Consider the following 13,513-nt stretch of genomic DNA (forward strand, 5'->3'; position numbering starts at 1 on the left):
GGCCCGGCAGCCGGGTCGGGCCCCTCTGAGGGCTGCGGAGCAGGAGGGGCTCTCCTGGCCCGCACAGGCCCAGCGTGGGATGGGGGCAGCGGGTTGTTTCTACCCAAATCCGTGTTACTGAAGCCTTCCTTCGTGCTGACAGCACGGGGGGGGGACGAGCCTGGTGCCAGCCCGTGCCCTGCCCTCCCACCTGGCCCCGGCACCCTGCCCCCACCCCCCGCTGCCGGAGGGGCAGAGCTGCTGCTCACGGGGCACCCGTGTTTGCAGGGTGAAATCCAGCAGCAATTGAGAGGCAAATAAATAAAGAAGGAGCCAAGGGATGTGGCAGAAGGGCATGGTAGACTGGTTTAATGGGAGATGTTGGCCAAGCAGCAGCAGCTGTGGGCTCCAGGTGCCTCCTTTCCTTGGCCTCTGGGAGAGAGGAGCAACTGCTTTATTGGGGTCTTTAGAAAGTCTACTGAGGTCAGGCCAGGCCAATTGCACAGTCAGTTGCAGAGTTGTTTTTTTTCTTATTTTTTTTTTTGACAAGCCAGGGCTTAAGAGAGTGTTGGATCCTTTGGCCTGTATTCCCAAAGTGTATACCTCAGGAGTGACCCTTTCCACACAGGCAATTACTAAGCAATTGCAAAAGAGCTGGAACACAGGCTTGGAGTATTCCAAGGAATAGTGGGCATCAGGGAATAATACATGGTCCCAATTAACTGAAGTGGATTATTTCAGGGTAAATCTGCCTGTTTATGCCTCTGCTTTTGTTTTGTTTCTTGTCCAAGTTGCCTCTGTCCTTTTCCCCTCTACCGTTCCTCTGGTTTTCTTAGGAAGATAATGTGACATTGAGGTTTTCCATGGAGGCAAAGTAGCCGCCAGCTTTCTCTTTGCTAGCCTGATCTTTCTGGCCTTTGCCAGTCCATGGATCCAAGTGAAATCTCTCCCAGCTCTTCCGTCAGCCTGGGTGCACACTATCATCCCTGCTGAGCATCCTTCATTTACCTTGACAATCCTATTTAAGGCCCTGTTTGATGAATGCTTCTTCTGGCAGTGGGTTAGGTAGGTGCGCCTTCTTTTGGTAGGCCCCTTGCTGTGCTCTCAGTTCCAGCGCTAGGACCACTCTGGAGCAGTTTTTCAGCCAGGTAACCCTGGATGGGGAATCCGTCAATCTTTCTCATCTCTGTGACTGCAGGTACAGTTGGAGTAGCACAGCTAAAAGGCAGCTAAGTCAGCAGCAGGGCTGCCACGGGAAGCAATGTTTGCTGAGGTGTGCTCTTCTGCCCCAGCTCTGCAAATTCTTTTCCCTGTGGGGGCTCTCACAGTAATATTTTGTTTGGTTAATGGAGCATTTTGGATAACATATCCAAACTCATAAACCAGCTTATGTATTTGTTTGCTTTTTCTTTAAGACTTACTGTTTCTTGCTCAAGAGGCTTTAACTTCATTAACACTCTCAGCAAAATCTTTCCTTTCTCTGCATCCTCTGTAACTGACAGTTTGCCTTTTGCTGGGCTTTACAACTCATTAGCTGATTTTTATTTTTACTTCCTTCATTCGTGTCGTTGGTAGCTGCCATACTTGGTCTTGAAGCTTACAACTATGCTGCTTTCCCTTAATTGTCTTCCCTGTACTTATGTGAGCTTGCTCATCTAATTATTATATCCTGTTCTGCTTATTTTGCTTGAAATACTCTGTTAAGGTAGAAAAATGCACACATACAAGAAGTCTTAAACTCCAGGATACAGTAATTTCACCCCTTTGGCCAGATCACACGTGGTGTCCACAAAGCCCCACAGATGCAACAGTTCCGTGGTGGATAAAGGATGTGAATTAGAAATAAACTTCCGCCCTAGAGAGATTTCTGTGTGATTATACTTGACAGTATTTCTTAAACACTGCTTCAGAGGATCTGTCTCTGCCCTCTGTTGGATGTGATGCTGGACTGGTTGTGCCTCTGATCTCCTTCAAGGTAGTGATTTCTACAGCACTGCTATTCCACCTCTACAAGCTCATGTCCTAACTTGTGATACAAAATCAGGAGACATAATTTTTGTTTGTGATGCTGTGCCTTACCTGCCCCTCATCTCTTGCTGTGCATTTTCCTGCTCTCTATCACTTTACATTCTGAGAGTGCTTCTGTTGTTTGACATTCCCAAACTCTGTTCCTTGCTGTCTCCCAGAGCGGGTGCGCTCTACAAAAGGACGGTCTGAAGGGAGCAACTGTTCAGAAGTTGGTAGTATGCAGTGTAGTGTAACAGAGCATATGAGGTTTTGGATACACTGTTGAATGGGGAGGTGCAGGTATAGTAACACTGAGCAACATTTCCTTACCTCTGAAGGTGTTCACAACTGAAGCTGACTACCCAAAGCAAATGGTATAGAGGGAGGCGTGAACAAACAAGAATGATATCCTAAAAGAGATCTTGCTTAGAAGGGTTTGTTTAGGCAGGGCTGGCAGAAATGCTGAGGAGAGCAGTGGAGCTTTAGACCTTCTCCTTTTGTGGAGATAGGTACATGGCTGTGGATTGCCAGAAGGTGCCTGTCTAGGTCTGAGGATTTACTCTGTTGACCTTCCCCTGCGAGATAGGGCTTTGTGTTGGCTGTAAGAGGGACCAGAGGTGGCTCTGCCTTCTCCGCTTTTGCCTCTTTCAGGAGTTAGAGCATTCAGTTTTGGGAAATCCAGTTTTCATTTCCTCCTTTGCCTTGAGTATTTAGGTATTAAGTATTAGCAGTAGGAAGGGCAGCTGGAGGACCAGTCTCCCTTTGTTCGGAATGAACACTGTGTATGTTGGGCAGCGTTCCTTATTGTTTGCATTTGCTGAACTAAAACTTGCGTAGCCATTCTCTGCAAATGACTGTGAACAGCTTCAGCAAGAGTGTCAATGGCAGATGGATGTGCATTTTAAGGATCTAAGCTTTGGCCCTAGATTTATACAAGAATGGCTAGTACAGTGCTCCATACTGTAGCCACGTTCTCCTCTGGCTTTAGTTCTGTGGGTACTGCACACTGACCAGAGCTATGGGTCTTCGTTCTGCTTATGGAGAGGTAAGGCTCTCTTGCAAGATAAAACCGACAGGAACTTCTAGAGTGGGGCTAGAGATTACATGGACAGTGGTTTGTGCACTAGAAATGTTACTGGATTTTGTTGAAATTGAACAGTTGATAAAGATGCAGGCTGTCCTTCGGTTCCGCCTGTGTGATGTTGTGATGTTTACATTTGGCTTTTCAGTTTGGCAGCTGCTTAGCATGTCCCTCTCTAAACAAATATCATAATAATGAACCTATGTTCTGTTGTAGGACTGAAAGGAACAGATTATTTCTTGCAGTATTCACTTGTTTACTTCAAGGCAGGGAGTAAATAGAAAGTGCCCTCTGTAGGGCTAACAGTGAAATGCAGCACTGATGGATTCTGGTCATGATGCCAGCCTCCACTGACTCGGTTAGTAGCATCTGTGATTGGTATGAATGGCTGTTGGGAAAACGGTTCTAAAAAATCTGTTAATCACAATAAAAGAATTGGTAAAAAGGAATTAAATATATAAATATTTTTTTAAACTTCATTTAACCAGTCATGTACCAGAATAGGCTCATAGCTTTGATTGCTTGGATAGTTTCTGCATATGTATGTTTTAATTTTTACATGAAACATGCTTAAGCACTTTTAATCTTAGAATGGCATCTTCTTTTATGTATTTAATAAGGTAACTGAGAAGGAAATGCCCAGAGGCCTGTTCATTCTGTATGTAATCCATACATAATAGCTTTATGGTTATAATGCTGCTCTATTTTTTTTCAGGTTAGCAATTTTGTTTCTGGTGCTCTGTCTGACTTTGGTATCTGCACAGCTATGATGGAGCATGGCTCTGGGTGAAATAGCTCACCTAGACAGCATAGGCAGGACCTGACACCAAAAAGCAGACCTGTAGGATTAGACTAAGTAGGAGATGATTGATTCCGGTCAACTACGCTTTAAAACTGATGATGTCTCTTGCTGAGGTGGGGAATATTTATTGCAGAAAGGTGAAAAAGAAACAGCACCAACTATGGGAGGTGTCTTTCCTTCTGTCGTGGTTTGGCCTCAACCAGCAACAAAGAACCACGCAGCCGCTCGCGCAACTCCCACAGCCGTGGAAAAAGACAGCTTCCCATTTTGAAGAGATTAGCTCTTGGAGCTTAATACTCATATTTAGGGAAGCTACTCTGTCTCTTTTAGGTGGAAGTCTTGGACGAAGAATAAGTACCTCTTGCACCAGGCTGGAACATCCTGTCTGGGCTTCCAGCGCAGTCAGATTTAAGCTTGTTTTCATGATCCAGTCCTCTGTGGGTTTTCCTGCCGCTTGCTCTTGAAGCTGCCTCTGGGGTGGGGAGCTGGAAGTGGAGCTGTGTCCAGCCTCAGTGCTGGGTTGTGGGCTGTGAGGCAGGACTGGCTCAAGAGGCTGCTGTGTGTTGTTGACAGGAGCTGCACATAGTGTCAGCAAAGAAGCTGCTTGGTCAGGCATGCAGAGAGGCCAAAGGACAGGAGTCCTCCTCTTGGTCAGCTTGTGGAGCAGGATGGCTTGGAAGTACCTGTCTGGTCAAGTAGGTCCAGTCAAGAGAAAATGGCAGTGCACAGGGCACCCTGGCTTGAGACTGAGACATGTCTTCTGTGGAGTAGCTTTAGGTTGCAAAAACAAACTCAGAGCCTCAAAAAAAAAAAAAAAATGGTCAGAAGCAGATTTTGGGTAGGGGACCCATCTCTTATGGTGGTATTGGCTTGGCAGGGCAGCAGGCAGTTGGCATCTGGCACCACCAGGTACAGTGGTGTTATTGACGCACTTAAAACGTAGCCTAGGCTGTTGGGTTTGTGAAGACAAACGTTGGCTAGTTCCATTCTGCTAGAATGAAATGTCATGCTGGTAGCTTATAGTCTGGTCGACTTTCAGCACTGTACACAAATACACACTTTAAGTTTATGGGTGCTTTTCTTTAATTCTTTGAGATGTGAAAAGTCTAATCAGCTGGGAGAAGTTTCTCTTCTCTGTAGCCCACATCCTGAGGACACACAATTGCCTACCGAGCAACCAGTACGGAGATTAATTAATTATTTTTTTTAAGTAGGCCAGAGTCTCTGCTTGTGCAAACTGATGATAACAGATGGCGTAGCTTTGTGTAGGTAAGGCATGGCCTGAACACAGAGAGAGGAGAGAGAACCTCCTTGTTGTCAGGGTGGCTCTGGCTTCCTGACTTCTGGCAAATTTTTTGCTGTATCTCCTCAGTTTGCCTGCCTGTAGAGCAGAGATAATATTTTTTAGTCTCTGGGGGAAGATCACATATGTGAAGGACTTTGAAGATAAAAAGCACTCTATACTAGCTATTACTGTTAGCTTTACATAAAACCAAAGCATGTGGTGTTATCTAACTCTTGTGCTGTGTATCTCGGAGCAATTCACGCATATCTAATAATCAAGAATTCAGAAATAGCAATATGTTGCCAATGTAGGGAGTAAGAACATGCCTTACTCCTGTTTTTAGCCAACAGGGAGGAAAAGGTATTGCTAATTCTTGCAGTAGTAACATATATTTATTTTTTTTTTTCCAAGCTTCAGCTGCTGGAGTCATGTGAAAGACTTGGGCAGCTGGGGCCAGAGGGAAAATGACATCTTTCACAGAATTTAGTGACACTAATTGCTGAGTTGAATATTGGTGCTTAAAATTTAATTAGTAGTAATGTCTCAGCATACTATAGGAGTCTCATTTTACTGATCACATGACATTCTTTTGATTTAGGTGAAGGATTGTTTCCAGGCAAACTTGCTGTATTTTGCTGTGTTTAGTAATGTGTACATTGGGAAGGTAAACATAGCTCATCCTTCTCTTGAGATAATTTGCCTATAGTAGAGAATTTTTACACTTCCAAGTGACAGAACACTGCCCAAACCTATACTGGAACTATCTTATGATAACATAAGATAATGTAATTGTGATTCTCTGGTCCTTTCAGGTCTGTTTATAAATGAGGTAGGGTTTATACAGGGATATTATGCTCTTATTAGCCAGCTGATATAGCTGGAAGAAAAATCAAACTTTCAGATAGCTTGTGTTCCTGAAAGATTCTCTGATTTTTGTTGGTTTCTTTTTTTTTTTTTTCCTTTGACAATATTAGATGATCTGATAAAGGTTACTACCTCTCACAGACAAAATAATAAAAGCCTCTTGAGGTAGCACAAGTCAAGGGCAGAAGTCACCAGCTCTTAAGAAGTAGTTCTGTAGGTACAGATCAAAGAAATCCCATATGGGCATATTGGGAAGAGAAGACATCTGTAACCATGTTTTGTTTGTCCACGAGGTGTATAAGACCTAGCTGATAAGGTTAATACAGTGTTACTTTCCTGGCTCAGAGCAGGAGCTCAGAAGTGGTAAGTCTGTAAAAATGAGGAACCCATCAAGAGGCTGCTCACTTGGACTGTCTTCTGGTGGCTGCCTGGGCAAAGGCTTTGCCATCTCTGTGGGCCCTGAGGGCCATCAGGGAGGTGCTGGGTGGGTATCCCTATGCGCTTTGCAGGTTGTCATGTCTTGCTGTCAAAACAAGAAAGCATTGAAAGTTCCTTGGAAACTTCGAACACTTCTTCACTGATGCAGAGCTTTCCTTTGGCTGTTTTGCAGCTGAGGCAGCTTTTTGGGAGTGCTGTGCCTGCTTTCCCTCCAAAGTTTTACCTGGCGATGACCAAGTCGATGGCAGATGAGAGACGGTCTCAGCTGGAGCAGTACCTTCAGAATGGTAAGCTTGACTGTAACAACCTGATCAGCTTTCATACATAGGGCTTAAACCTTTGTGGATGTGTCAACAATTGTGACTGCAGGGTGCTTTACCTTATACACTGAGCTGAGTAAGGGTGTACCGAAAAGACTGGGGCTAAGCATTGCTGCCCTGTCCTCTCTGCTGATTCACTGGCTCTAGAACAGCAGAATATCATATTTCTTCTCTTATTTCTGAAGCAGCTGCCTTTCCGCAGCTTTCCCAAAATGTGAGAAAAATTAAATCTCAGGCGTGATGTGTTGTGTCTTAAACCAGGTCTGCAGGATCCCTAGAATGTGCCTTGTGAGTTTCACATAATCAAAAAAAATAATAATAATAAAAAAATAACCATTTCAACTACCCAAAAAGAAGGGGCTGTGAGCAGATGAGGTTAAAGAGATTTTGTATCCTCTGGCCTCAGTTACTTTGTGTCAAGACTTACAAAAGAGAAACTCAAGGTTAGTCTTTAAAATCTTACTTGGTGATTATTTTATCTTTTTCACTTGAGTATTCAACAGTTCCTTTTAGAGTTACTGGCCATGAGTGACCATGGAGTTACGTGGTCAAGAACTTTGCTGTAGTCTTGCTTTGGGAGAATAACAACAGTACATGTATTTTGCAGTGTTCCTGGCTTCAGTGATTTAACAGGCTAGTGAAGGGAGCTGTGCAGAAACCAAAGGATGAGTAAAGTAGCACTAGCCGTTCAACCAACAGTCATGTTGTATATACCTTGTTTTTAGACACTAGCCGTGTTTTTCACCTTTTGGCTAAGTTTAGTTTCCTCCCTCCCCATTCTCCTCTTGTTTTTCAGTTACTTTGGATTCAAATATTACCAATAGTGATGTCTTCATAGGTTTTTTCCGAAAGCTACAGCAGGTAAGTTTGGAATTTTTCAGCCAAATAGTTTGTTATATGAAAGAGTTGAAATATTATCCTACCTCCTGAGTTCAAGGCTTCCTTTGCTATCTTCCTTTCCTTGTGTTCTCAGCGTATTGGTCTGTTCCGTAAAGCAGTGAGTTCTGATGAGAGTGCTCTCTGTGAAGCCTGGGTGGCAATAATAATAGTATTGCTATTGTTTTGTCCACGTACAAACTTGTTTCTCACATGGAAAGAACCATTTGCTTTGTTTTTATATCCTGTGGTATATCTGATGAATCTTTTGCCTCTAAACAGTTCCCAGAAGAGTCTTTGTGAAAGCTCAATAGAAGGATTACACACATTCTTGGATTTTGCAACTGTCAATGCTTTTTGGTAGTGTCAGTGCTTTGGACTGATAAGCGTATTGATGACTGCTGTGAAAATGTCATGTTCTTTTATCTTGCAGCTGTAGTGATGGGCAGAATCAGGCATGTATTTGGGTTGTTGCAACCTAGATGGCTTTTGAAATCCATTTTAATGTGGTCCATGACATGTATGATCGTTCTTTGGCAGGCTTGGAGCCTGGATAGCCGTTGCTTGTGTCTGACTACTGCAAGGTGCTGTATAGCCCTCTTCTTCCCTTACCTCCTCTGCAGCTGCTGTGGTTCTTCTGAGGATAGTAGTGTTTTGGAGCAGGTGGGTGCAGTATGACTCCAACAGCATTTTCAGGGAGGGAATGCATCTTTAGTTTTCTGGGAAGTGCTTCACGTGCTGCTGTAACCTCACTTGCAATGAGTTGTTCTGGAGAGAGGGGATGTTTTTAAGGACCAAGTAAGAGTTTTGTGACTCAAGAGTTCTTTGCTTGCTATGTGTGATTAAGGTATGTAAGGTGAGTTCAGAAAGGCTATAGAAAATGGTGTGGAGAAATATTCCTAACAAATTCTAGAGAGGTTTTTCCTATATATGCTGTAAATAAAAAGATACAGTTTATTTACAGGTTCTTAAATTCAGACCTAGTGAAGTGCTCAAGACAGTGAAAAAGAAAAGCCCCTTTCTGGTTAGGGATTTGTTTTGTGAGAGGCAGTCTCTTTAGTTCTGATCCAATGCCTATTATAGCCCTACAGATAACTCCCAGCAATTACTGCTGAGTCTTAATTACTCTTGATGAGACTGATAACACGTCTGCTAAAGAAAGTTAAATCCATCAGGAATGCCTGCAATTTGCCCTCAAACACTACCAACTGACTTTTTTAGACAAAGTTCTGGCAGGAAATAACTCTTCAAAATGCATGTTTGCAGTGTTTCAAGATGTCTTTTGGCATGCCAGTATTGTGGATTTCTCTTAACATTCCATCAGAAATGATGTTGTATAGTTTAGCTCACTCTTTGCTGCAGGCTCTTTTGGTGAAGAGGGGTGCCTTGATAAGTAGGTGTCTAGTACTCACTTGATTTGTGGGTTATTTACATATGTGTGTGTGCTTATTAAGGCATGTGATGACTGTGCTGCAAAAAGCAGTCAGTTATTTTGTGGAGTTCAAGGTAGGCACTGAATTATACCTTAAATGTTAGTGCAAGGTCAGTACATTCTCAAGACATAAAATTAACACAAGTTTCTGTTCCACGATGCAATGGATTTTCATACATGATGTTTATGCTTCCTGGTTGGTGAAGACAGTAGTTCTCCAGCTCTTCTTGTTTACAGTTTCAACTTATAATGGTTGTGCTTACATAAGTTACTGCTTCATAATACAAATAGCAGTAGTGCTTTATGTATTCTTTCATTATGGTAAAGAACAAACTCCTAAGATCAAATAGCTTTGTGAAAGACAGGAGTACATCTACTGTCACTAGCTGTGCACAGTGCCTTCATTTAGCCATCGGTTACACCAATTAAGTATTTGTTTTGGCTATTAAACCATCTCACTGAACAAACTGACTTTGTGTATGTTCTAATATTTATTAGTATCCTGTGACTTGTGAGATGTTTTATGGCAGAGTGATCAAATTTCTGTAACAGCATTGAAAGACATGGAGTAAAGTTTGCGTTTGAAGCACCTCTGTACTGTTCTTTCCTTCTCCATTGTTGAAGACGTGTAGGCAGCACTTAGTGTCTTACATGTTGCTTAGGAGTGAAAACATAGTTAGGGTTTCATCGTTACTGCTACTTAGTGTTAAAACCAGGCATTCCTCCAAACTTGCTCGTTTGTTACATTGCAAGAGGGATGATTAATGAATGATTCAAGAATAAATCATTAAAATGATGAAATAGCATGCTCTTTTTCTGTCAGTGACGTGAACTGGCTTTGACTAGTTAGTCTTGGCTACCTGAAACAAGTTAGTGCACAGCTGCACAAGCAACCTGCCAGCAAACGTGGGAGAAGTGGCAGAGGGACTGCACTGCAGGTGGTGATGAGTGGGAAGCAGTCAGCCACTTCTCTGCCACCACAGCTGTTTATCGAGCACAGAGCTGTCTGCAGGTAAAACCAGTGTAGCTTTTATAACAGAAACCTTAGGTTTTAATGAAATGAGAAGATAAGAAACCAGAGGTGAATGAGATAGCTAGGCTAGTTTGATGTTTTTTTTCCTGAAAATTCTACTTCTGACTTTTTTCACCTTCACTTCTGTCTTTCATTATGAGAGAGAATAGATCTGTCCTCTCAGGTAGCCTGCTAGTGCTTGCTTCGTTTTCTTGGCTTGTCTTAAAACCACCAGTATTTATGCTTCTAGCTGAAGATATTTGTATATATCACTGACTGAAATAGAAGATGCAAAGGAAAAATCAGACTGAATTTAAGACCTTTTTGGTCCTTGTCCTGTGTTTTGCTTCTGAATGGGATTGTGAGGGGTGTAGCCGAGACTAGCACTCCCTGGAGTGGGAGTGCTGTGCAAGGACCATGGCTTTACTGCAGCTGCCCAACAGTATTGAACATGACTCATCTGTATCTGCACTCAGCATCACAGCAACCAGCTATATCCCCCTGATCGTATCTAACAGGGCAAAGTTTTCAAGTGGGTACAAGCCCATGCAGGTCAACACTGCCTTCCAGGCTCCTGTTTTTGCCCAGCACCATCTTCACCTGTTGCATAGGTTGTTTCGGTTTGCTCTTTACAGCAGGCATGCTCTGGCTGTTTCCCCAGCAACCTAATCTCATGGGAGAAATTGTCAGGGGACAGCAGGGCTCCTGACATACAGGGAAGCAGCTTGGCACAATGGATGCTTTGCTCAAAGCAAATATTGCTGAAATATTTACCAACACTAGCAGAATTGAATAACCTAACCCATAATCTCCCTGCCCCTCCACTCTTCCAAACTCTGCAAACTTGGCCAGTGACCAAGCTGGAGAGACCGTTCCAGAGTATGCCCCAGTCCCTCCAACCCCTAAAGACAAATGGCACAGTTCTTGCAAGAAGTCATTAACAAGATGAGACAGTTGTGGCTGTGTTGTCTTCTCCTTTTTTCATCAGGAAAAAGATGATATGAGCAGGTACATACAACCCTATCAGTCTCATTTTAATGCAACTCATCTATATCCTTGAATGTAATCGGAGATAATGGTCTGTCACTGTACAGGGCACCCATGGAGTAATGTGGTGTATTCAGGATGCAGCTGTGAGGACAGCTTGTCATTATACATTTATGAATAAAATTGAGATCTATTTTCTTGCAGCAGCAGAGATTTGTAGTTGGTGATCTAGGAGGATGACCTTTTCTAGTCTGTGTTACTGGTAAACAACGGCCTTTAGCATGAGCAACAGGATTCAGGTGTTGGAGAAGGGGCAGATGAAAAGTTTCTGTGTATTTGAGCAAACAGAGCCAACCAGTGCATGCCAACAGGCAAAAAGCAGTGTTCTTCTGTGGTCCTTCATCAAAGGACTCTGATGTAAGGTGGTTTTCCTTCGAGGAGCAAAGCATGAGACCAAGGATTGAACACTATAAAAGAGCTGTGGTATGTGCGCTATTGAGATTGTAGGCAAAACATAACCCACAAACCTGCAGATGTTAGCAGGAATCAAAGTTGGTCTGATTATGGGCTGCGTTTTCTTGGATAGAGCCCCTGTCTCTGACCATGCAGCCTCCGCTCCTCTGCGCACTTAGAACACAGATTTTTCACGCAGTGGAGGAATGCATGCCTGTAACATTTGCTTGTACTCACAGTAACTCACAAATGTGTTTGTATATGTATGTAGACAAACAGAAGTCAGGTTGAGTATCTATGATTTCAGCACTGGTCTAAAAATGTTATTTCCTTCATATCAAACCAGGTTAGGTTTCTTATTTATGAACTTCTATTTCAAAAGTGCAGCTGGCCAGAAATCTGAATTTCATGTGGTGAGTTCCCATACTTTCAGACTGTGTACTGGCCAGGGGGGAAGGTTTCTGGCATAGAAAGTTCTGAAGAATTTTATTCAAGGATGTCTGTTTTATTTTCGTTTCAGTGTTAAGACGCAATTCAGTCCCCTAACCTGCTGTTCTTGTCAAATATGTTGTAACAAGGGCCTCTGTTCTCGCCCTTTCTCCTTTTGTGGCCTATGTTTCTTAGCTGAGCAGCAAATCCATTGAGAGTTTGCCGAGGCTTCAGATTGGTGTTGACTTCTGTTAAAACAAAATCACTTAAAATTAAGTTTTCTAATGAAAAACTGGGAGGAAAAAAAGAAAAAAGATATCCAGGTATATGGTAGGTATTTTGGATTTTTTTGTTTGCTGTTTTGTTGGTTTTGTGTTTTTTCTTTTGTTGGGTGTGTTTTTTTTCTTGTTGTCAAACTGGTTTTTTTTCTTCCAAACCAAAAAAACAAAGAAAATCTCTCACCAGCTCTGTATTTTTCTGTATTCTTCTATTAATGACTCTCCTGTGCTTCAAGCTACTGGGGCATGCAAGTAGGGAGTAGGCAGCAGTTTCAGGAGATTTTACCACAGGTAATAGTGATGGCATTATGGGAATATTCAAATAAGCAGTGTTAAGGGATACAAGAAAGTGTCCAATTCTAGTTACATGGCATGTTCCCTGAGTTTCAGGAGCACAAGTGTAGGAAACATGGAAAGTACTACTGAACATGTAGTGTAGCCAAAATACAGGGGTTTGTTGATTTTGGTGCCTATTTCGAGTAGATGAGACAATGACTCTACTATTTCCAAAACTAAAAAAGCAATTTGGGAGAACATCTGAACTTTTCTGACTCACTGCTGCACATTTCTTTCAAAAGTATTTTTCTGTCCATTTTGGAAGTGGTTGGGATTGCCCTGTGCACTCACTAAAAGGATTATCACTAGCACTCATAAATGCTCTTCCCTTTGTATTTGTATTAAACTTATGCTGGATTCTCTTGTGTTGTTTTAGGGACGTGTCTGTAGTTGTATTTCTTCACTTAACACTGTCTTCTCCTGCCTTAGACTGCACTGTTTCCTCCTTTTGTTTTTATGTAAGTAAATTTTTTTGGTTAGAACAATACTTTGCTGATAAGAGGCTAACACAAATATTTATAACACTGAACAATACGTGGGGTGTCTGGCATGGACAGTTCTGCTTTCTGGGGTAAAAGCATGTGATAAAAGGAGGGGAAAAATCCCCAAACCCAACAGTTTAAGATAATTCTTATTTTTCAGTTTGCTGTGTCATAGCCATATTGAAAGAGCAGTAATCAAAAGCTGGAGATAAGAAAGTAGGGAATTTGTCCCCAAGGCCATGAAGCTGTGCCTGTAGTTTGGCAGAGTCAAATAAGAGAAATTAAAGCAGTTTTTAAAAGAAGACTGTGGAAACCACTGGTTTAAGTATTAAACAGCGATACTTAATGTGACCATTCTAGATGGGACTGAGATTTTCTTTTCTCTAATACATCCTTTCTTGTAGATCCTCAAACTAATCCGCCTACTAATATGTTGCACAGTGTTCTTGAAG

The 13,513-nt window shown here is 42.5% G+C and overlaps 1 protein-coding gene across 1 annotated transcript in view; it reads left to right on the forward strand.

Annotated features, from left to right (window-relative positions):
* Positions 1-3,004: 3,004 nt before the first annotated feature.
* Positions 3,005-13,513, forward strand: part of SNX31 (sorting nexin 31) — a 28,001-nt gene continuing 17,492 nt past the window's right edge. Inside the window, exons 1-4 of the mRNA XM_009891913.1 lie at positions 3,005-3,031; positions 5,753-5,818; positions 6,629-6,743; positions 7,573-7,637. Coding sequence (XP_009890215.1) covers positions 3,005-3,031; positions 5,753-5,818; positions 6,629-6,743; positions 7,573-7,637 — 273 coding nt within the window. The remainder of the gene's footprint in view (positions 3,032-5,752; positions 5,819-6,628; positions 6,744-7,572; positions 7,638-13,513) is intronic.

Source organism: Charadrius vociferus, unplaced genomic scaffold (assembly GCF_000708025.1).
Source record: "Charadrius vociferus isolate BGI_N301 unplaced genomic scaffold, ASM70802v2 scaffold15, whole genome shotgun sequence".
Classification (NCBI taxonomy): domain Eukaryota; kingdom Metazoa; phylum Chordata; class Aves; order Charadriiformes; family Charadriidae; genus Charadrius; species Charadrius vociferus.